Source organism: Balaenoptera borealis (genome assembly GCF_965194805.1).
Source record: "Balaenoptera borealis genome assembly, chromosome: 7".
In the NCBI taxonomy this organism is placed as follows: Eukaryota; Metazoa; Chordata; class Mammalia; order Artiodactyla; family Balaenopteridae; genus Balaenoptera; species Balaenoptera borealis.
In genome coordinates this window covers 107777591-107799936 of record NC_138864.1, presented here as the reverse complement: position 1 = coordinate 107799936, position 22346 = coordinate 107777591, and the positions used below count along the sequence as shown (strand labels likewise).

At 50.5% G+C, this 22346-nt stretch overlaps 1 protein-coding gene across 6 annotated transcripts in view; it reads right to left on the bottom strand.

Moving 5' to 3' along the window:
- CPA5 (carboxypeptidase A5) overlaps positions 1-22346 on the bottom strand; it is a 40919-nt gene that overhangs the window by 6000 nt on the left and 12573 nt on the right. The window contains exons 4-11 of one of the 6 annotated variants that reach the window (XM_082399177.1): positions 19638-19736; positions 18355-18456; positions 17050-17151; positions 16590-16700; positions 16031-16121; positions 12522-12721; positions 12181-12265; positions 11411-11692 (exon numbers count right to left, since the gene is read on the bottom strand). In XM_082399177.1, coding sequence (XP_082255303.1) covers positions 11505-11692; positions 12181-12265; positions 12522-12721; positions 16031-16121; positions 16590-16700; positions 17050-17151; positions 18355-18456; positions 19638-19736 — 978 coding nt within the window. In that variant the 3' untranslated portion in view covers positions 11411-11504. The other 5 variants (XM_082399174.1, XM_082399179.1, XM_082399176.1 and 2 more) reach the window with 5 other exon arrangements.

Below are 22346 nucleotides of genomic sequence, written 5' to 3'. Positions count from 1 at the left end.
AGGAGGGGAGACTGAGGGCCTGAGCAGCTCCTACTGGCCATGTGTGCTCCCCAAGTGGGAGGAGGGTGGCTGGGCCCCGGTCCTCTGGGCTGAGCAGGGAAAGCACAAGGGATCCTAGCAATGGGAGGCCTGGGCTCCTTGGAACCTTCTGGACACTGCTGCTGTCCCCATCCCAGCTTAAGACTCTTTCTCTCTAAAGCTAGCTAGGCCTCCTCCTGCCTCCTCTTCTGAAAAGTCCTCCTCAGAGCTCAGATATTTTCCAGGGCTCAAGAGGCTGTCCTGAGAGACCTGACCCCTTCTCAGTCCTGGTCCCCGGTCAGCCTGCCTTCCAGGATGTGCTAGTCTGCTCCTCTCTGACCATCTTCCCATGTGTCTGTCTGTCCATCTCCTCCAGATGCTGGCTGGGGGCTGAGTCCTCCCTATCTCCCCTCTGAGCACCCCCTCCTCTCCATGCTCCTACCCCACAAAGTCCTCTTTGCCAAGGACAGCCCCTAGCAGCACACTCAAAATCAGCAGCCCCTGCATGCTGCAGCCAGTTGGGAAGGTCAATTGAGGTGGAGAAGGTCCTGGGGCCTTTTAAACTCTCCCAGGACAGAGGTCTCCTGGCTGTGCCCAAGAGTTGTCCTTCTACTTGCACCTGGGCTCTATCCCACGGGGAGGGAGAGGTGGGAGTTCCGAGCTCTGACACCTACCCACCCTCCCTGATAAAGTGGCAGGGAACAGGACAGCTGGAGAGATAAGCCAGGCCTCAAGCCCTGGCCATGAGGGGCCATCCTGGGCCTGAGGGTCAGCTAGGGCTTGAGGCCTCCCAGCTGGAACCCTGATTGCCCAGAGCCCTGCAGCCCACCGACCCTATGGTCCTGTTTACTGACCCGGCAATGGAGAAGGAGCCAGGACTCCGGAGCAGCCACACCAGCTGCAGCCTCACTTGAGGTGTCCTCTTCTCCCACGTCCCTGAGCACCAGCTCTTTTGTTCCTATGAGAGAGCAAGATGGGACCCTCTGGGACCCCAGCCAGCTCCCAGATTTGCTGGCTCCTCACCACACGGGCTTTGTCCAGGGCCGCCTGACCTTTAGGGTACAACCCCATGAAGGAAACTTCCCGGCCCCACTCTTACCAGTCTCGGTGGCCTTGTGGGAATCAGGCCACAGCACAGAAGCAGAAGCTTCCCTCCACCCCCACTGCTCTAGGTCTCTGGGATCAAGGGTTGCCCTTGATGGGAACTGCAACCAGATGTCCTCTGAGTAGAAAGTGCGGTGGTGGGAACCAGGGCCAGAACCCTGTTGGGACTGCACATTATATAGGAGAAACTGGAATTCACAAAGGGGAATTGCTCTGGCTCTGGATGCTGACCTCATTGCAGAGACATTTAACACAAATCCGCCCTAATCCACAGGGGCCCCAGTGGTTCCCCAGCAGCATCTGGGGGCCCTGCTCTGTGTCAGGGCCTCAGGCTTGGGCACTGCCAACATCCAAGGTGGCCCTTTCTGGTTTCCATCTGTTCTCTCTGCCTCCCCAGCCCACCTCCTACGGGCCAACCTTCCTATGCCAAGGCAGAGTGACCCCATTACATTTACCCACAACTCTCTCCTGAGCATAGCTCTGGGAAGATGATAAAACACTGAATCTATCCTCAACAGATGTTGAACCTCCATGAAGACTGTTCCTTTCTACTCTGGCAGCCTTTCCTGCCCTCCAGACCCCAGGCAAGGCTTACCACCTCCCTGAGGCTTCCTCTGGCTTCTTTCTCTCTCACCTACCTGCCCCTTCTCCGAATGTTCATCTCTTTGCTCATTCATCCTCTGGGCCAGGTCCTGTGCTCCACCCTGAGATGATGCCCGAAGCAGACGGGTGGGTCCCTGATCTCACAGAACTCAGTCTAACGGGGAAGACAGAAGTATCCAACTAACTTGTGTCCTCTCAGGTTTTCCAAGAAACTGTGGGTCAACAAGACAGGATTAAGCATGCAAGAGATTCATGGGGAGACACATCCATGAAGGATAAAGGGGAGAGAGAAGAGCCTCCACCTCGTTGCAGGTCTGACACCTGGGAGAGGATTGGGCAGGAGGAACTCAGGCAGCAGTGCAGTTCTGAATCTTGGAGCCAACATTGCAGTTCAGGGAGCCCTACGTCCTATAGGAGTGCTGGTACTAGTGCCGCACTGTGCTCATTCACCAGCTGGGAACAGCCCGTGGGAAGTGTGGCCACATCATACCACGGTGACCCTACCCACTGACTTGTCAGGGAGCTGAGAGAGCTCACAGTCTAGTGGGAAAGACAGAAGTAATTAACCAACATGTTGGTTCTCTAACAGGTCTCCAAGAAGCTGTCACCAAGACAGGATTAAACATACAAGACACTCACTGGGCTGCTCTCCTTGCTGTAGGAGACCTGAGCAGTGCATTTCCTGTGATGCGAAGTGAAAAGTACCAGTAGGGGTATGGACTCAGAACTATGGGCCCATCCAAGAGTGTCCAGGGAAGACTTTACCAAGAAAGTGAAACTTGATCTGGGTCTTAATGACTGGATTTTGCCAGGGATGGAAGGGAAGTGGTGTTTATCACACTGCTTGGTTCTTGAGCACAAACTGATATTTATTTCTCCTTAATTGTCCCTAGAGTGTTATTTCTGTCTCCCCAATGAGACTAGACATTTCCTGAGACCAGGAACCAGGTCTCACCCATCCCTCATAGTCCCCCTCATCTCTTAGTGCCCTGCAGTGCTCTCGAGTTGTTCTTTTTTTAAATTTTATTATTTATTTATTTACTTATTTTTGGCTGTGTTGGGTCTTCATTGCTCCGCACAGGCTTTCTCTAGTTGTGGGGATCAGGGGCTACTCTTTGTTGTGGTGCGCGGGCTTCTCATTGTGGTGGCTTCTCTTGTTGCGGAGCACGGGCTCTAGGCGCACGGGCTTCAGTAGCTGTGGCTCGTGGGCTCTAGAGCGCAGGCTCAGTAGCTGTGGCGCCCAGGCCTAGCTGCTCCGCGGCATGTGGGATCTTCCCAGACCAGGGCTCGAACCCGTGTCTCCTGCATTGGCAGGCGGGCTCTCAACCACTGCGTCACCAAGGAAGCCCCTCGAGCTGCTCTAATCTGTTCCCCACTAGGAAAGAAAGTTTTGTAAAGCCTTTCTTTAGTTTGCATTATGAAAACAATATTTCTTTTTCTATTTCTAAATCGAAAGCGGTCCTATAATTTTTAATGTTTCACACACACTACACATGTTGAAGGGTGTGTTGGCTAACTCTTGGCCTTTTGTGAATTTCTTCCAGAAAAGACAAGACCATTGGAAAAGGGGTGGGGGGAAGGCACTGCCTCGCCAAGGGGCCTCTTGCTGCCTCCAGCCAGCAATCTAAGTTGTCCAAGAGTCATATAATCTATTTTCTTGCAAGGTTGGAAAAGATTAATTCAATGCTGCAAGATGAAATTAGGGCCAGCACTGGCAGGCAGCTGAAAGCACAGTGGCAGAGGAATGTGGGTCTCAGGTGGAAATTAAGCCTAATTCCTGGGGTCCCTCCAAAGCACCTCAATAAGCTGAAAATTGCCTTTTGGTAAAGACCGATTTGCTAGACTGGAACCTGGGGCAGAGGGCCACAACTCTGCCTCTCTACCCATGGGCATGTTTCACATCGGTCCAGAGCAAGGGCAAAGGATGAGGGCCATTGGGCTGAAAGCTGGGGGAACAGGCAGAGCACCAAGACCTATTAGCATGAGAAAGAAACCACCAGGCCGGCATCTAGATTCAAGGACAAGTCGCTGGGTAAGTGCCTGAGTGCAAATAGACGGAGACCTGCTGTTTCCACATGGACAAGCATTCAGCATCCCCTCCTCCTTCCTGCTGGCTGAGCAAACCCAGATTGTCTGCAGGTGTCACCCCTCAGGAAAGTCACCCCATTCCCAGCTTAGGGATAAATTCTAAGATTGGTCTAAGACAATCTTCAAGGAATCTCATTCTCTTTTGCAAGTGATTGGTTTAGAGGTGGGCACGTGACACAGTTTTGTCAATGAGATGTGAGGGGAGGCCAGTGAGGAAACTTCTAGAAAACGTTTCCCCACTCTTGAGAAGGAGGTACCTTTCTCGAATATTGTCAAGTCTGTTGCCCCACCTTCAGACTATATAACATGAAAGAATATTCATTTTCTTTTCATTAATTGGGATTTCTGTTGTTGCTGTAAAAAGCATTCTGATGGACTTACTAAGCATTTAAAGTACTTGTATTGTCAGAAGACAATAAATTTTAGCCCAGGGGAGCCTTTATGTGAAATGGAGAAAGGCACCCCTCCCGCTCTGGACAGACATCATCCCTTGTCCTCAGCAGAATACCTCTGTGCAGTGCACAAACTGGGCAACTAACCATGGCAGCCCTGTTGCCAGAGAATGCCCAAGTATGGTCAACAGAAGCTCTAAGACAATGCTTAGAGACCCCCCAAACCAAAACCTAGAAAATGGATTGTTAAAGCGGCATGAGGAGAGGCAGTCCCCCATGTCCATATTAGAGATCAAACAGGGACAGTGGGCAAGGGAGATCTTTGAAGAGAGCACAAACGGGTGCAGTCAGAATGGCTGGATGAAGTAGATGGATGAGATTTCAGCTATCCCCCTTTGGCAAGTGTGTTTAAGGCTGTACGTGGTAAAGTGTGCATGTGGGAAAAGAAGTCTATATGGGAATTTGAGGCAGCTAAGTGGTGGGCTGTAAAGGACATCTCTCATTTGCCCCACGCAGTAACCTCCTCCTTCTGATAACAGCATCTCCTTTTTTCCCTGAGGCTCCACCCTTCCCAACTCTGAGGCCATGCGATTCAGGTGGACCTAGCCGCCCCGCCCCCACCCCAGCTCTAGGGATGAGCCAACAAATTCTATTTTTTTTTCCCTCAAGCTTTTTCAAGTAGGTTTTCTGTCACATGTGATTGAAAAAAGTACCCAGCTATAAAACAGATAACTAATAAGAACCTACTGTATCGCACAGGGAACTCTACCCAATACTCTGTAATGGCCTATATGGGAAAAGAATCTAAAAAAGAGTGGAGATACGTATATGTATAACTGATTCACTTTGTTATACACCTGAAACTAACACAACATTGTAAATCAACTATACTCCAATAAAAAATTTTTTAAAAAAGAAAAAGAAAGAAAAAAGTACCCACCTCACACAGACATTGTCTAACTTCAGAAGAGAGCAAAATGGGAGAGGAATGCCTTGTAAAAGTAGACTGCCACAAACCCAGCATATGATTTGGGGCAGGTCCCTATACATCCCTGGACCTCAGTTTCCTCATCTATGAAGGGAGGGAGTTGGTCAGAATGATCTCCATGGTCCCTTCCAGCTGTGACACTTTATGATTCTGGGACATTTGTATTTTTACCCCCAAACAAATCACAGCTATGGTGACAGGTCTGGGCAGGGTGGAGAGAGGCTCGCCAGGTTTGTGGGAAGATCAGAACAGAGCCACAGGGGCCCAGGGGCCCTGGGGTTTGCAGTGGGTAAGTGTTCCCAGGGCAGTGTAGGTTGAGAGGGACCACATCCTGCTGAAGCTGCAGCAGGGGGTTGTGGGGTGGGGGTGGGGTGACGTGGAAGACGAGGAGGTGGAGGCCCGTCAGCAGCCTCCTTGAGTTCTGCTTTCGTAACTGAGTGTCCAGCAGAGCCTATTTGTTTGCTTTGAAGCTGTGGAACTGTCGCTTTAAAGTAGCTAGCAGTGTTTGTCCCCAGAATGGAGGCAGAATTTTTCTTTGGAGGAAGAGTCACATGGAGGGAGCAGCACTCCAGTGGGTCTTTAGGAAAAGTCAAGTCAGAGCCCAAGTCTCAGAACAGAGATGCAGAAGAGAGAGGAGCTAAGCAGGAATGTCCCATGTGTGGAAGGAAAAACGGGGAAGGGGAGGTTTGCTTCTGCCTGAGCCTGGGAGAGGAGCTGGGGAGCACCTGAGGGTGCATTGCTACAGTTGGGGGGCAGGATGGGCTGCCCCAGCAATGTGGGAGCAGGCAGGGGGTCAAGGAGAATGAAGGCTATAGGGGTTACCTCACGAAGGAACATGAACCACCAACCCCAATGCCAGCAATCTCCAGCATCCAATTTAAGTGCTCTATTTTCTACATTGCATTTCCCTTCTGTATTCCCAAGTAAAATTTTGTGAGATGTTACCCAGTGGTCTTGGCTATGCTTTGGGGAATTGAGGGAGGTGGGCTGGTGGGTGCGTGGATGAGAGCCACAGAAGTTGGTAAAGCTGGTTAGGAGAGAGCAAGAGGCCGAGTGCAGACCCTGGAGAGAGGTTAGTGAGGGACAAGGCGAACGAATAGATTTGTATCATCGTTCCCAAGGATGGTCCCGAATCCTGGGGGAAGGAGACTCTCTGAAGGCGAACAGGCTGGAGTTGTCCTTCAGGACACACACCCCCGCCACCACCCACAAGAGGAACATGTCCTCACCAGTTTGTCAAGCACTGACAGGCCCTATGTTCACTGGTTTTTCCCTCAGTTTGTACTAAGTGGCTGACTCGGCCTTCTTATTTTTCTAAAGAAGCTTTTTAATTTTTAATTTTATTTTTCAGTAAAGTCATTTTCTCTCTGGCCCTGTATGGGGTGGTCAGAGGGGAGATGGAGGAGGACGGGGGAAATGGGCAGCACCTCACGGGACTCCCAGGACCCCAGCCATTAGCGCATCACCCTTGGCCTCTGCCGCCTGCCCTGCCCTCACACAGGACTCTTTCACATTCCAAACTGCCTGCCTAGTTTGTTTTTTTAAGAAAGCAATAACCACAGCACATTCACTGTGGTTCTTTATAGCTTTCCATATGTATAATCGTTCTTTCTCTCTTCAGTTTTTCCAATGTTTTTTTCTTTTAAATAAATGCTCATAAATTTTACTGGTGAAAAGGATGAAAAAACATACCAAAAAAGGACAGCTTGTTGGGAGGAAAAAAAAACCAAGCAGAATGCAGAAAAAAAAATTCTTGTTTAGCATTATATACCTAAGAAATGGGGGGGGGAAAGTTCAAGTTTTATGAAAAAGAGATTATTCTGTAATATCTTCAAAACTTGCGTGTCTAAGTCTTGAGCTTTTACTTGATAAGCTTAAACCCCCAGCCATCACCCGCCCTGGGCTTGCTGAGGAGACCCCTCAGTCCTAGGAGGACGATCCCCGGCTTCTCTCAGCCATTAGGTTCATGTGGGGCCTTGCGTAAGTTAGATGATCCGGAGGCCCCCAGTCTTTATAACTGCAAAGGGTTGGATTAGAAGCTTTCAAAGGACCCTTTCATCTGGAAAGTTCTATGGCTTTATGATAAAGTCAGTCACTTGATGAGCTAGAGCAAAGAAATGGATTCAAAGGCCCCTTCAAATCCTCTCTCCCATCAGAGAAGCTGCAACAGACGCTGCTGGCTGCCTTCCCAATATCCATCCTCCCCTTCCTCCTTACCAGCAGAACTCCAATTTTTGGGGGGGTCAGTAATGTGTCCAGCTATAAAGCAACTTCCCAGCCTCTCTTGCAGCTGGGCATGGCCACCTGACACAGTCCCAGCCAGTAAGATGTAAGTTTAAGCCCATGGATGGCCAACTCAGCTGGCTCACATTTTTTTGCCCCTTACCCTTACCCTTTTTTTGCCTGGAATTCAGTCATATGATGGCAACAGACTAGGGGTCAAAATGGTAGCAGAGTGGCAAAACAGAACAGGCCAGAGGGGTCTGGGTCCCCAGGGCATCAAGGAGTCACTGAACTAGCCCTGCACTGCCCACCTCAGACGACTTATTCCGTAAGAGAAACAAAACCTTGATCTGGTTAAGCCACAGTAAGGTGGGTTTCTGTCATATACGCTAAACCTAGTCGTAATTTGTACTAGGCTGAGGAGACGAAACACCCCCGTTCAACGAATATTGAGCACCTACTGTGTGCCTGACAGGAACTGAGTGAGAGTGAATAACCCAGCCATGGTCGTTCCCTTTATAGGCTCTCAAACTAGCAGTAGAGACAATAACAACTAAAGAACTCAATTAATTATTATCACTGCTATCAAAGAAAGAAATAAGGCTCGGGAAAAGAAAATAATAGATCTACTTCCAGTGGGTGGTCCTAGAAGGACTAGTGAAGCAATGAAATTGAAGGGGAAATTTTAAGGAGTGGGCCACACAAAGGAAGAGTAAGAGGAAACAATATTCCAGACAAGGAGGAGCAGCACATACAAAGGCCTCTAGTTGGGAAGGAGCTGAAGGAACTGAGAAAAAGCTCGTGAGGTTGAGGCTGATGAACGAGGTGTTGAAACAAGGTGAGAGAGGGCTGGCCACCTGCTAGGGCCTAGAGCAGGGCCAGCCATGCGGCGCCTTGGGCGGGTTTTAAGTCACGGAAGGATTTTAAGGAAAAAATTGCCTTTTAAGAAGACCCCCATCTGGAAAGCAGTTTCAGCCCCAACTTCTGTGGGCCTGTTGGCTGCACAGAGGTCTGTGCAACAAGTTCCTGGCCCTGGTCCTGAGGGCTTTGGGCGTGACTCAGGGTCACCTGCAGGCCAGTCCCAGGCCTGCCACTCAGTAGCTACGTGCCTTTTAAAAGCCACTGTCCTCTCTGAGCCTGAGCTTCCTCATCTGAAAATAAGGACAGTAATAGTCCTACCTCGGGACTTCCCTGGTGGCACAGTGGTTAAGAATCTGCCTGCCAATGGAAGGGACACGGGTTCGATCTCTGGTGCGGGAAGATCCCACGTGCCGCGGCACAACTAAGCCCGTGCGCTACGACTACTGAGCCCGCGTGCCACAACTACTGAGCCCGCGTGCCACAGCTACTGAAGCCCGTGCACCTAGAGCCCGTGCTCTGCAACAAGAGAAGCCACTGCAATGAGAAGCCTGCACACCGTAACGAAGAGTGGCCCCCGCTCACCGCAGCTAGAGAAAGCCTGTGCGCAGCAACGAAGACCCAACACAGCCAAAAATTAAAAATAAATAAATAAATGTATTAAAAAAAAAATAGTCCTACCTCTTAGAGCTGTGAGGAGGCAATGTGTTGAGTCCTTGGAACCATGCCTGGTGCAACTATGTGCCAGAAAAGAGTTTATTATTTTCACTGTTACTGGGAAGCCCATCAGCATCCAGATACTCCTGCCTCTAAGGCAATACTTCTCCAACTAGGCATTAGCATCACCTGGGTCCCATCCTCAGAGACTCTGATTCAGTAGGGCTGGGGTGGCCTGAGAATTTGCATTTCCAAAAAGCTCCCAGGTCATCCTGATGCCTGTGGTCTGCAGACCACACTGCATTTGGCTAGGGTCAAGGCAACCCCTTGGGAATATTTTGGGGAAGGATGACTGGCTTCCCACTGCTGTAGTCACCTTCAGCCCTAATAGACAATGGCAGAGGGTAGGAGGCCCAAAGCCCCACTCCCCCTAGAAGACTTGAACGTGTTCCTCCTGGGAAGCAGGAAAGCAGGGATCAGAGATTCTCAGCCTTTAAGGGACCTCGGAATTTCTGGGGAAGATGGTAAAAAAAGCAGATTTGGGGGTCCACCCCAGAGATTCTGTTTCAGTCTGGGGGTGGAACCGAAACATCTTTATGTTAAATGACTCCCTATAGATTCTGCCACAGGCCAGGCTTGGACAAATGGTGACACGGTGGTTTTGGAGTTAGACAAACCCAAGTTCAAATCTCCCTCAACTTTCAATCTATGTGGCCTTTTGTGGCCTTTAAAACCTCTCCAAATCACGCTCTCCTTATCTGAGCTTATTAATGAGCTTATTAATACCAGTAATATCCTCCCCCTGAGGATGAAATAAAAATATTTGTGCAAAGGGCATAAAAGTTATAATCACAGACTCCAGTGTGCAAAAGTATGACTTGCTTTATTTATCTAACTTAGCCCATGACCTCGGGTTTCTGTTAATAGCAGAAAACTTCAGCTTGGAAATTCTAGACCACTTCCAGCTCTAAAAAAACTCATCTTTTTTGGGAAACTCTAGCCCGAGTCAGGATTCTTTCATCCTCTGTCGCTGGCCCTTCCCCTGGAAATGATCTAGGTTCTTCAGGGGTTCATTTCCCTGACTTCTCAGGCCTCCCACATGGAACAGCTGGTCCTGGGCACAGGTATGCCCAGTTGATGCCCACTGTGCCATCATGGCTGCTGGCTGCATGGCCCCTCAGCTCAGCCTACTTGCTTCTACCCTAAGCCTTCTCGCCGCTACCCTAAGCCATCTTACCCGCCAACCTTCTCATTTCTTTGCTAAGAGCTCTCAACAGCTGCATTACTGATGTGTACCCAGCCATATGGCTGCCTCTAATCACCTGTCCAGAGCCCTTGCTCAGCCACTGTTAAGCTGAGGCTCAGGCGCCATATTGGACATGGCCCATACCCAGAGTTTTGATTGCCACTGATCCCCTCTTTCCGTTACCTGGTCCAACTTCTGTCTTCTTCTACAGGTTGGGTGGAAAGGGGGACTTGTTCCTATTTTCCCCCGCTTTCTTCCCTGTCTGTAAAGCCCTGCACTCCGTGTCCTGCAGGGGCCAATTCATGGGTATCCACAATCCTTTCCTTTAGCAACAACAATTACTAAAGTCTGGCTTTTGCAAATGAAAGTCTTGCTTCCTGCCTCAGACTTACACAAGCCCATTCAGCTCTCCAGTTGACTTCTTGTTATTGGGGGTACTTGCCTTCCCCTGAAGGCAGGGCAAACAGACCCACCCACTATCCCGGCTCCCCAGTGATGGGGGAAGGCAAAAGGTACAAGGAAGCCTGAGGATGGGGGAAGAGACCTCATTTGTATCTCAGAATCTCTCCCTGAGATAAAGTAAATGGCCTTGCCTAGACTAACTTCCCCAGTGCATGACAACCATGATGATTATCGTGAGGAGGAAAAAGAGGACTTCTCTCTGGATGTGCGGTGCTTTGCTGTGCTGGCTCTGACTGGCTGCGGCTCTGCTCCCAAGACCAAGGGAGCCTGTGAGGGTGCCCAGGAAGAGCAGGTCACAAACCAGTAACTTGTTCACTTTCGTTAACAGGGTGAGAGGGATCTTCTGAATGGAGGACTCTGAAATGTGCGTCTACTCCCTACCCAGCATGGGAAATGAAGCAGGAAGAGGAGGAGGCTGCCTGTCTGTACCCACCCCTCGCTCAAGGTGCCAGAAACGCCACCACTGGAGATCCACTCCTTCAGATCAAACACTGTCCCCTCCAGGCTCATCTTAAAATGTAAGTACCAAAGGGACAGAGTGTATATTAGTAGCTCCAGGGGGTGTGTTATCTGTTCTGGGCCCCGAGAACATTTCAAGAGGAGAAAAGGGAAGGGCTGCTGGTCCCCCTGTCCGCCTGGATACCTGAGGAGTGAAGAGGCATTTCCAAGGCCCCTGTCCCCTCCTCAATGCTGAGCCCAAAGAGGTGGCAGTCAGTGCCAGAAGCCACCAAGCCTCTTCAAACTTGTTTTTATTTCCTAAGGAGTCAGGGCAGGGGTGGGGAAGGGATCCATAACTTGGGTTTCAGGAGGAGCCCAGGCCTTGGGAAAGAAGACAAACCCTCTGGCTCTGCCCTCAGCAGTATTGTCAGTAGGGGTGATTAAGCGTGTGCTCCATGATGGTCCAAATGGCCATCCACGTCTCCTGGGCTGTGGGTATAATCTGGGTGGCCGGCAGCAGGAAGCCATAGTGCCCCGTGTCACGGAGCTCGAAGGTGAAGGAGTACTTGATGCCACTGTCATAGGCCCAGTCAACAGTGATCCCACTGGCCACATCTGGATACAAAAGGGCAAAGAAATGCTCCCAAAAGGAAGAACAGGGTGTGGTCACAAGGTACAGAGGCATCCTGAGAGGACAGTGGGCCCTGGGGGCCAAATTCCCACCCATTCCAGACCACACCAAGCTTCCTGGCCCAGGCCTCAACCTGGGCCATACGCTGCTCACCCAGCCCAATCTCTGCCCTGGCAAAAAGAAAGCTTTTGAGGCCACCAGACTTGGGATATTTACCCTCAAGGAACATTGCAGTAACCCAGGCATTGGGAGATAGGCACTAATTAATGCTGCAAAGAAACAGGTGCCTGTGTCTGGGTACCACCATTCACCCTTCTATTCAAATGTGGAAATCAGCTCTGGCCCAGCCCAGCTAGATCTATGGCACAACCCTGTGGCCAACCAGGCCTGCCAGTCAGCAGAGCTTGCACCTGCTCGACCCCAGGTGGATGTGGTGCCTGAAGCAGCAACAGCCAGGGGAAGGCTCACTCACAGAGGGTGGTGCTGATGCTGCCATAAACGTACTCGATCCCATGAACCTCATACAGGGCCTGCGCTGCATCCTTGGCAAGACTGTACTGCAAGATTAAATCCAGAGAGTGAGATGCTGGCGTTCCCCACACTCCCACACCCTCACCAGCTGCTGAGAAGCAGGGACTTCAGAGTCTTGGAAGTTGAATGTGTAGATGGCTCTTGTGAGAAGGAAGCACAGCACCTCCAGTTTTGAACTTGATCACATGTGAGAACAAGTCCCCCCCACCCCCCGCTCCCTACCATGGGGCCTGTTGGGAGTCTGCTGGATGCCTCCCCCAAGCCCTAAGCAGCCAATCTCACCAACTCTTCCTGGTTTGAAACAGGCTCCAGAGAGTGGCCATAGGGGTACATGAGCATCTGAGAGTAGCTGTGGATGGAGATCAGAGCCTTGATGTTCCCGTGGGACATGATGAAGTCCACAATGGCAGCCACTTCTGGCTCTGACTGAGGGGAGGGCCCATGATAAGTCTCTGAGCAGGGGTTGTTATTAGAACCATTTCCTGGAAGTAGAATCAAAGCACCCAAAGTGTTCAGATTCCCAGGCTTGGGAAAGACACTTAGTGCTCACAAAATATACTGTATTCCTCTACATTTCCTAGCCTCTTTTGCAGTTTGGTTGAGGTCATGTGACTACTTTTGACCAATGAGAATGTGAGCAGTAATGATGTGTCACTTCTAGTTGGAGGCTAAGAGCAAGTGCGACTTCTCGACACTCTCTTCTGTCTGTGTGCTTGAAGGAAAAAACTCTAAATGGAGAAGTGTCCTGGATCCCTCTGTCACCAGTGGAAGAGAGCTGTCAAGGAGGGTCACCTACCCACATTGGACTTTGTTTGCATGAAAAATAAATTTTTATTGTGTTAAGCCACTGAGATTTGGAGGGATATTTGTTACTGCTTCATACCCTAGTCTAGTACGTCAGAGGAGTGTTGCCACACCATGACTCAGCAGCTCTGTGGCCCTGCAGGGAGCTCCCTTGGCTTGTCCTTTGGTTAAGTCCTGACTGTGGTTCCACTAGAAAGGCAGGCCTGCCTCAGCAGTTGCCAGTCGGTCTCCAACCTGGCCTCCACTATGAGCAGCAACCCCTTTGAGCTGATCCTTCTCTGCTGACCCTCCACTGCCATGGGAAAGGCTTGGGTCAGTTGAGTGCTCAGACTTATTGTCTGCTCAAGCTTTGCCATAGCCATGGCCCAAGAACAGCATGAACTTGGAGGAAAAGAGAGACTAGATCACCACAGTTGCCCAAGGCTGGTCTGGGAACCACAGATGCAAAGAGTCTTTGAAAATTCTTCTTGGGGACCTAAGTTGGAGAGAGGGCAAAGAGCAGCTGCGCTTCTATTTTGTTCACAAATTTAATTTGTTCCCATCTCCTACTAGACTCTTTGCTCCCCATCTCTTTTCTTCCCCTTCTGTTTTCCTCCCCTCCCCAAGGGCCACGTCATGGAGGGCTAGGCTGGGCTGGTCAAGATCTGTGGGTTAGGAACACAACTGGAAAGAGCATCCCGGGTCCTGCTCTCACTCCTCCTCCCTGAAATGACTGCACAGACGCCCAGTCAGAGGCCAGGGATTGCCCCAACTTCTGAAGCCTCCTGAGGATGCCAGAGCACCCCTCAGGGCAGTGAGTTGGCCGGAGAGCTGGGAGACTTGCCCACCAGTTCAGATGCTGCTCTAGTACTGCAGCAAACAGGTCCTCCCCAAGGGTGCAGGTGAGGGCAGCGGCGCTGGGAGGGATGATCTACAGATCACTCTTTACGCAGCAATTAAATTAAGGCAATAATAAAACCATAAAAAAAATCTTCCCCCCTGAGTCACTAACCAGACACTTGCTATTTCTGGCCACAGGCAGGCCCAGAGGCTATTCTGTCACCTGGGAACGCATCTCTTCTTGGTCTTCGGGTCCTTGCCTAGGGCGAGGACTGACCCTGGTTAGAAGGGGATGTGCCTGCAGGAAACGAGGGGGTAGGAGCAGCCTCCCAGGCTGGAGCTGGCCCAGCTAACAGTGGCCCTGTTTGTTGTGTCTGCTGGGAGCCTCTGCACCTGCTACACTTGATGAATGACAAATAGCAACAGATGAGCAGAGCGAGGGAGGCTGCAAGCTTTGTCTGCGTTTGCAGCCCACGCATGGAAAGTGGTTCCCCTGCCAACGACCAGGTGGCTTTGCCCAAATATGGAGAAACACTTCAGGCCGTTAGTTCTGGTTTGAGCTAAGCAGAATAAGCTAATCTTCCTCTGACCAAATGGGAATTAGCTGTCTGCCTCTGACGTTCACAGTCAACGTCCTCTGAGCCTGCCTGTTTCACAAGTACCTGCTAATGGATTCATTAGCTATTTATTTTTCCTTCTCTAAAAATGTAATTTGTAGCAAGGGGAACTCGCTGGAAGGACATGGTAAATTATTAAAAGCAGTAATCTTTGGGTAGTGGGATTATGGGAGCTTTTTGTCCCCTCTGGGCTTTTTTTCCCACATATTTTTTTTTACATTGTGTATATATATATATGATGATGTTTTTTTCCTGTGGTGAAACTCACAAAAGTTATTTTCTTTAAGAGGTAATTTGTCTTTCTTCCAGCCAGTCTGTCTCAGGGTACGTGGGCACTCCCTTCAGCCAGTTCTGAGGGGCCCACGTGGATGCCCTCTTGGGGGGCAAATGTCTGGTTATTTGGAGGTGGAAACACCTAATTTTATGTGGCTGTGTTCCCTTACACAAGCAGCTAAAACACAGCCCCAGACTCTCAGGCAACCCCCTACACTGTGGGCTGGTGGCCTCGCTCTGGATGCTTCAGAGCTCTCCTTATTTTTCAGTGAGAACAGACTCAAATCAGATTTTCAAAGCAATGGGCATCCAGATCTAGAATGTTCTATCTCGTTGGCTTGACCTCCCATCTGCAGATCTGCTTTTCAACAGCATGGCGAAGGGGTAGGAGCAGCCAACATCATGGCATTGTCTCCTGTGGAGCCAAACCCTGATCCCCCAGTATAGTGTGGGGGCAGTGTCTGGGGGCCGAGGGCTGTACCCATAAACCCCTCTGTTTTGGAGACTTTCCTGGTTAGACCCAGCACCCCAACCATCAAATTGCTGCATTCCCAGGGTCCACATACTCATCTCTGGGCTTTCTGGAAGCCTCAGTTTCCCCATCTAGTCCCTAAGCCCCTCGCGTGGCAAGGGAGATAATCAGGAAGAACACCAAGGGAACTCAGGAGGAAGCTGCCTACCCCTCCTTTGAACCATACAACCCTGCAGGTAAACAACAGTCCAACAGCCCAGGGTCACAAAGTAATTGGGCCAAAACTAAAAGCCAGGCTCAAGTCAGTGTTAATGATAAGGAACTAGCTTATTCTATGTTTGAACCTTTGTTCTGGCCTCCCCAGAGGGCAAAATTTGGGTCACAGGTCTCAGGGAATGAATTTGGAGGCATTTTCTTGTGGCATGCTCCATTCAACGAAGGGCGAGAGATATTTGGGTGGGGCACCACAAATTCTGGGTTTTGAACAATGAGCAAGACTACTTTGGACCTCCTTAAGCCTTTCTCTGCCATATTTAGGATCTGACCCTTGCAGTTAGTCCCCATGCAAGGAGCTGTTTCCCATGAAGGCTTAGCATATGTATACATTTAACAGACATATGCAACCTCTCCCCATACCTCATGGCCAATCCTAGGCATGTGCCTGCCTGTCCCTGGCCATGACTCACTTGCATTAGCTAACTGCTTTGCCTCCCCAGTTATGAGTCAACATAATCTGACTGTGTGGGAGACGTGCCAGGAACCAAGTCCTCTCTAGCCCTGCCCCCGGGTGCAGCAGACTGCAGTACCTCCAAAGCCTGACTTCCAGTTCCTGTTAAGATCCACACCAATGCAGAAGATTCCGGGTCTGCTGGACTTGTTCTTCCGCCACAAGCGGTTCTGAAAAAGCGCAGGGCAGGTGACCTCATTCACTGGGCCCATTCCTGGGTGGGAGCCTCTGACATCCTGGTCTAGGAAGGGGGGTCCGGCAGGCCAGGGAGGGGCAAAAGGAAGGAATCTCTAGGGCTGAATGGGGCTGGCATGGGGCTGGGCCAAGGCTGCAGATCAGATGCTTTGTGGTTAAACCTGGGGTATTATGAGGTTAAACATGGGTATGGAGAGAGGCCCAAGCACAGCCAATCAACAGTGGCCTTCCCTGGGCAGCAAGAGGGAGGCTGAATGAAGGGCAAGAGCTGCAGCTACAGCACCTGAGCAGCCTGCCTGCCTCAGTGAGACTCTGCAAGGAGCCCCCGAGGGGCCTGCCCCTAGGGAAACTCAGCCAAGCATCCCAAAGCCACAGTGACCTTTCCTTCATTCCCCCAGAGCTGACCCCTGATCCTTGACCCCCTCCCTCTCAGGTACTCTCACCATGCTGTGGGTATAAGCAAACCCATCAGGGTTGGAGACAATCTCCATGAAGATGTCCATGGCGTTCAGTACGTCTGTCACGATGCGGTCTTTGCCATATTCATTGACAATCTGCAGGAAAGGGCAGGGTGGGGATAGGGTGAGGGACAGGACGCCCTGCCGGGCTCTCCTCCGAAGCAGAGCAGGACATCTGTACAGCCAGTGGCTGCAGGCAGGGGTGGCATCAGTCATCAGGTTCAGCCTTGTGCAGAACCAAAGGCTTGGATTTTAAACAACTAGAAGGCAGAGGACAGCTGGGGACTGTGCTGCAAAAGGCCAGAGCACATGGCAGCTGTTCCATAGGGCAGGAGCGTAGACAGCCCCGGGTTAGGAGAACCATGAATAAGTTTTCAACCGGAGGTGCCCTTAAATAGTTGAGCAGCCCCCACCCCCCAGCCCAGCCCCCATCGTCCGTGCTGACCTTCCTGGCAGTCCAGATGCCGGTGGCATGGGTGATCCACTCCCGGGAGTGGATTCCAGTGTCGATCCAGATGGCTGGGCGCTGAGAACCTCCAGTGCTGAACTGGGGAAAAGCACCAGGCCCCATACAAGTTTGAACCAAAACAGCGACAGGGCTGTCCCTAGACTGCCTGGAAGGAGGCCCCAGATGTGTCCTCACTGCCTGGAGCGGCCCCATGTTCCTGAGAGGGGGGCTGTAGGTGGAGGTAACTGTGCATGAGCCCATAGAAAGTGCACACGTGTGGGGGTGCCCTGGAGACACAGTGATGCTCTTGGAGAGCAAAGTGATCCAGCCAGAGGCACAGAATTTCCCAGGTTTGAAAGTATTTTAGAATAGTGCTTCTCAAACTTTCAAGGGCACATGAATCCTCCGGGGAGCTTAGTAAAATGCAGATTCTGATTCAGTAGATCTGGAAAGGGGTGTGAGGCTGGGAGTTTCTAACAAGCTCCCAGAAATGCTGCTGCTGCTGGTCCAAGGACCACACTGAGTAGCAAGGTCTTAGACAACATTAAAGAGGGAACACAGACAGCCCTTAAGGGAAATCAAAGCAGGCACAGGCGAAGTCAAGTCCCGAGCTAGATGAGACCACTTGACCCTTCAGAAGAGTCTCCCAGGGCATTGTTGAGGACTGCAGTGCCTGTCTTCTCTGAGAGCTGGATGTCAAATGCCCTGCGTGGTCCACGCTCCTGAGTGCCCTTTAGGCCACATACAAAGAATCATTTTCCCGTAGGCTCCACACTCTCACCCATCCTGCCTCCTTCATGGCCAAGGGCACTGCTGCTGCCAATTTTACTCGAGCTCTGTTTCCAGTGGCCCCTGTGAAGGGCTGAAAGGTGTCCTCATAGACTCAGGCCTATCTGTGGGGCTGCCTGAGCCAGATGACCTCAGTTGTTGTAAATGAAGCCTCTGGGTACCGCTCTTCCCATTGAACAGATGAAGCAACTGAGGTAACAGGAAGAATGCTGACTCACTCACACTCACATCCCAAGTCCAAGGTGATGACTGCCACTCTGCAGTTCCATCTCCTTAGCAACCCTCCTACCAGATTCCTGACCCAGACGTGCCAGGTCACTGCACTACCACCTGTCCACACCTACAAGGGTGGGTCCCTGAACACCACTATCCCAAAGCTTGTGGGTCACCTCGGGACAAGAGTGTACACATCTCTCTCCCTAAAACTCCCACCCAGCCACAACCCCATATGAACTCAACTTATGCCAGAGGCACTCACTGTACAGTCTAGTGGTTAACACTGCTAGCTTTTACCTTCAGAACAAGAATGGACCGATTTTCAAAGCTGTGGCCAATCCGAATTTTTGAGACAATATCTGAATGCTCAGTTACAAAGTTGTCTATCCAGGTATATATCTGAAAGGAATGAAGTTTCTCAGATGGGCAGTTAAGCAGGGAGGGGGCAAACCCCAGGATCACTCTGAGTATTCTCCTTGCCCCATCCCACCCTCTTTAATGCTTTCCCACCTCCCTTGAGGATCTAAACGTATCACAAAAATGAAAGACTACTTTGGGTCTAAGGCAGGAGCTGTGGTTAGCCTGGATTCCCAGGCTCTTCCTAAGCCTTGCCTGGAAGAGCAGCATGTGCTGAGCCTACTCAGTCCCCAGGGTCAGACTGCAAGGCTCTCTCTGGTTGGAAGTTTCTCTTGCTTCCATTTTATTGGCCCCTTCAATCCATTTGACAGATCTCATAGTCCTTGCAGTGTTGTTTTTAGTCATCCTGACCCTTTTAGATTCTAAGCCTCTTGAAGGCAGGATTATTTATCTCTGACATCAATAAATACTAATGGAATATACTAATTCATTCTCTTATTCTTCCAATATATAATTAAATTAACAAATATATGAAAGAAAATGGATCCTCTATTAACGGACTTCGTGAAACGGGGAGAGTGATAATGATAATAATAGATGGACAATATCAATAATGTCATCCTTTACATGGAAGTAGGATGTATGCCTAGAGTTTCTTTCTCGACTGGGCGTCTCTGTGCTTTTCTTGCATATTCTACCTTTATAAACAAGTCACAATCAGTCATGCCTGCCCTCGATGGCTGTAACTGTAATCATAAATTTTCTCCAGCTGAAGGAACTCTGTTTAATTCTACAAAATGGCTCTTTAACATGCCTAGCTTCCTGTCCCTCTGTGCTCTAGCACTCACAGCTGGGGTCACTTAACACAGGAATGGTCGTGCAGAGGTTAAGACCCCTGGATCCCTAGCCAGAATGTCAGATAGGACGGTGCCTCTACCTGCTCTGTTCTGGCCGGTGCTGGATCCCTGCTCTAGTGTTCCACCTCATAGACCCATTACTCCGGTCCCACGCCTGCTGTGGACTGCACTGTTGAGCCACAGTCCCCTCTGTCTGAATCCTGGCTCTTGGACCTCCTTGAGCTGTCTACCTCCTGTGGCCCAGTGTGTGCTCTGCACTCCCCAAGCGTCAGCTCATGGTCTCCTGTAGACCCCAGAGTCCTGAGGCTGGAGACCCTGCGGGCTCAAGAGGACAACAGAGTCCAGAGCCTGACCCGGCAGACCCACCTCCTCCAGGGTGTGATACGAGGAGTAACTGAAGCTACTGGTGCTGCGCTCCAGCCGGCGGGATTTCGCCATGGCTTCTCTCTCCTCGTCCAGCAGCACCTAGGAAGGGAAGAGGAGGCTGGGCCAGGCATGTCTCTTCTGAGCCCTGCCTCAGCTGGTTGCACAAAGACAGCATCGACATCGGAGAATGAGCCGCTGTGAGTGTGAACTGCGCAAAAGGAGGAGATGCCAGGTTGCTGGGTGATTTTTCCGCTTGGCAAGCTGGCATTCATGCCACCGTTTCCCAGATGAGCACAGGACAAGGAGTCTGGAGAACTTGGTTCTAAGTGTGCCATTGCCACTAACTTGCTGTGGAACCTTGATCTTGGTTTCCTCAGCGTGAAAATTGGGACTTGCCTTGCCCATCTCAAAAGGATAAAATGTAATAAAAGATATAAAAGTGTCTTGGAAAAGATGCTCATGGGCCACTGCCAACATTGCTTTTGTCCTCTGTGAACCCTCTGTTGAGCCAAAGCCCAAGCTGAGCTATGTACACTGACCCCGGGGGAGCAGAGGGCTCCCCTGACCCACAGCACGCACTCTGCCCCAGGAAGTAGCCCAGACAGTCGATGTCCAAGCCATTCGAAGAGCCAGTCCAAATCATTATAATTAATGTGCCAACAGTCTGTCACTCACCATCTTAACTGCCTCTTAAACACAAGTACAGGTGAGCCAAAGCAATGTCCTTCCTGGAGTGGCAATTTGGAGTTGGCACACAGTCCTCACGTGGTACTTCCCACAGAGAGGGCAGTACAGTGCCTGGGTTGAATTGACCTCCCACATCATCCTGGGGCATTTTTCCCAGCTCGGGACTCAGTGAGGTGGGCAGGTGCCCTTCACCCTAAGCTCATACCCTTACATTGACACCCAGGGACCGAAGCACCCCAAGACTCAGCCCTGCCTGTGCAGCATGGGAGGTGCCTGGGCCCCTTTGCCACAGCGGTGCTGGGAAAGCAGAGGCCGTCAACCCAGAGTCACTGCTTTGCAGCTCTGGGTCACAAGTAAATCCTGATAATGCCTTGCTTCAGGCCAGAGTCTTTTAGTTTAACCAAGCATTTGTATACTCATCACCTTGGTTGATCTGGTTAGATGACCTGATGACAGGGCAAGAATTAACTATTCATGTTTTAGAGAAAATGCAAATTAGAGAGGTAAAGAGACTTAATAGCAAAGCTAACAAGGGGCAGAGATGAGATAGAAACCCAGATATCCTAGTTTCTAACATTATGTTCCTTAAGGCCAGCTAGCTATCAAAACTAAAAGCTAATAAGAATCTCACACACACACACACACACACACACGTACACATGTCTATATGTGTGTGTGTGTGTGTGTGTACACAGAGAGAGAGAAAGAGTAAGCACACGTATAAAATATGAACAACAGGTGAAAAGTCCATCATACTATTGTAATTTAAAAGTGCTTTTAAATAATGAAAAGGCAATACCCCAAGCATAGGAAAACAACACAGTAAAATGCCAAAAAAAACCCCAAAATGCTAACATGCCTGTTAGGAGAGAAAGATTATGATTTCAAGGAATTTTTCCTTTTCTCTATTTTTGCAATTTGGCAACGTGCTCACACTACTTCAATAAGTAAAATCTTCTAAATGAATAAATAATACTAAAACAAAGGCAAAACACCCAAATGGCTAAAAATAAAGCAGCAGCCATGGCGCCTTCAGTCCCAGGGCTGGAAGAGACACCCCGCCCCACCCCGCTGCAGCCGAGGCCACTACCAGATGACACACTCACCCCACCGCCCCTGTCAGCTTGCTCACAATCCTCAAGTTCACAGATTTTTAAATGGGAGTGGAAGTCAATGTCTGGGGCTCATTTCATTTTCTTTTTGAGCACCAACTACACGCTAGGCATTTGTAATTGCAATGCTCTCCAGCTGAACTGGCTGGGCTGGGGACGTTCCCACTTGGGCAAAGCTGGGATTGCTGGTTTAGTTAGAGATGGCTGGAGGAGCCCTGATCCTCACTGGCACAAGCACCAGCCTGGGAAGCTCTAACAAAGGAAATCTGTCTTCTTCCCAGAAAATCAACGGAAATCTCAGCAGCCTCCATGACCAATGTGTGTCCCTCACTGTGGGCCGGGCATGACCAGCTGCGGTGAGCAGCTGCAGAGCAGAGAGCAGGTCAGGCCAACGCACCCGGAGTCAGGGCCCCAGCGCCATAAAGTTAAAGGGCCCATACATCTAACTTCCTAGGGATGGAGGTGGTGAGCGAAGGTGGAGGAGAGGGAAGAAAAATTGGGAAGATAGGACCGGAGGACCCAGTTCTTTCCCCACAGCTCAGGGACACCCACAGGAAGAGAGTTCCCATAAGGCTGTCCTTTGTTCCACACGACAGCTTGGAGGCAAATGGGAAGTCGGCACCAAACTGCAAATAACTTTCCAAACACGCTCACAGCCTTGTGAATGGATATGACACCCGCTTACAAATTGGGAATGCTCAGCCCTCACAGCTGGGCCCTCGATTCCAGGAACATTAATCTACCCTGGCCTGAAAAATACGCAGATGTTTGCTCCCTTCACAGGGCTGAGGGAAGGGGATGGGAGAACTAAGAATGCAGACTTGCCACAGGCTTGCCTAATTACAGCCCTGTCAGGCTTCTCAGAGAAAAAAAAGACTCAGAAGTAAGCCATTTGCCTCCCTGGAAGCCG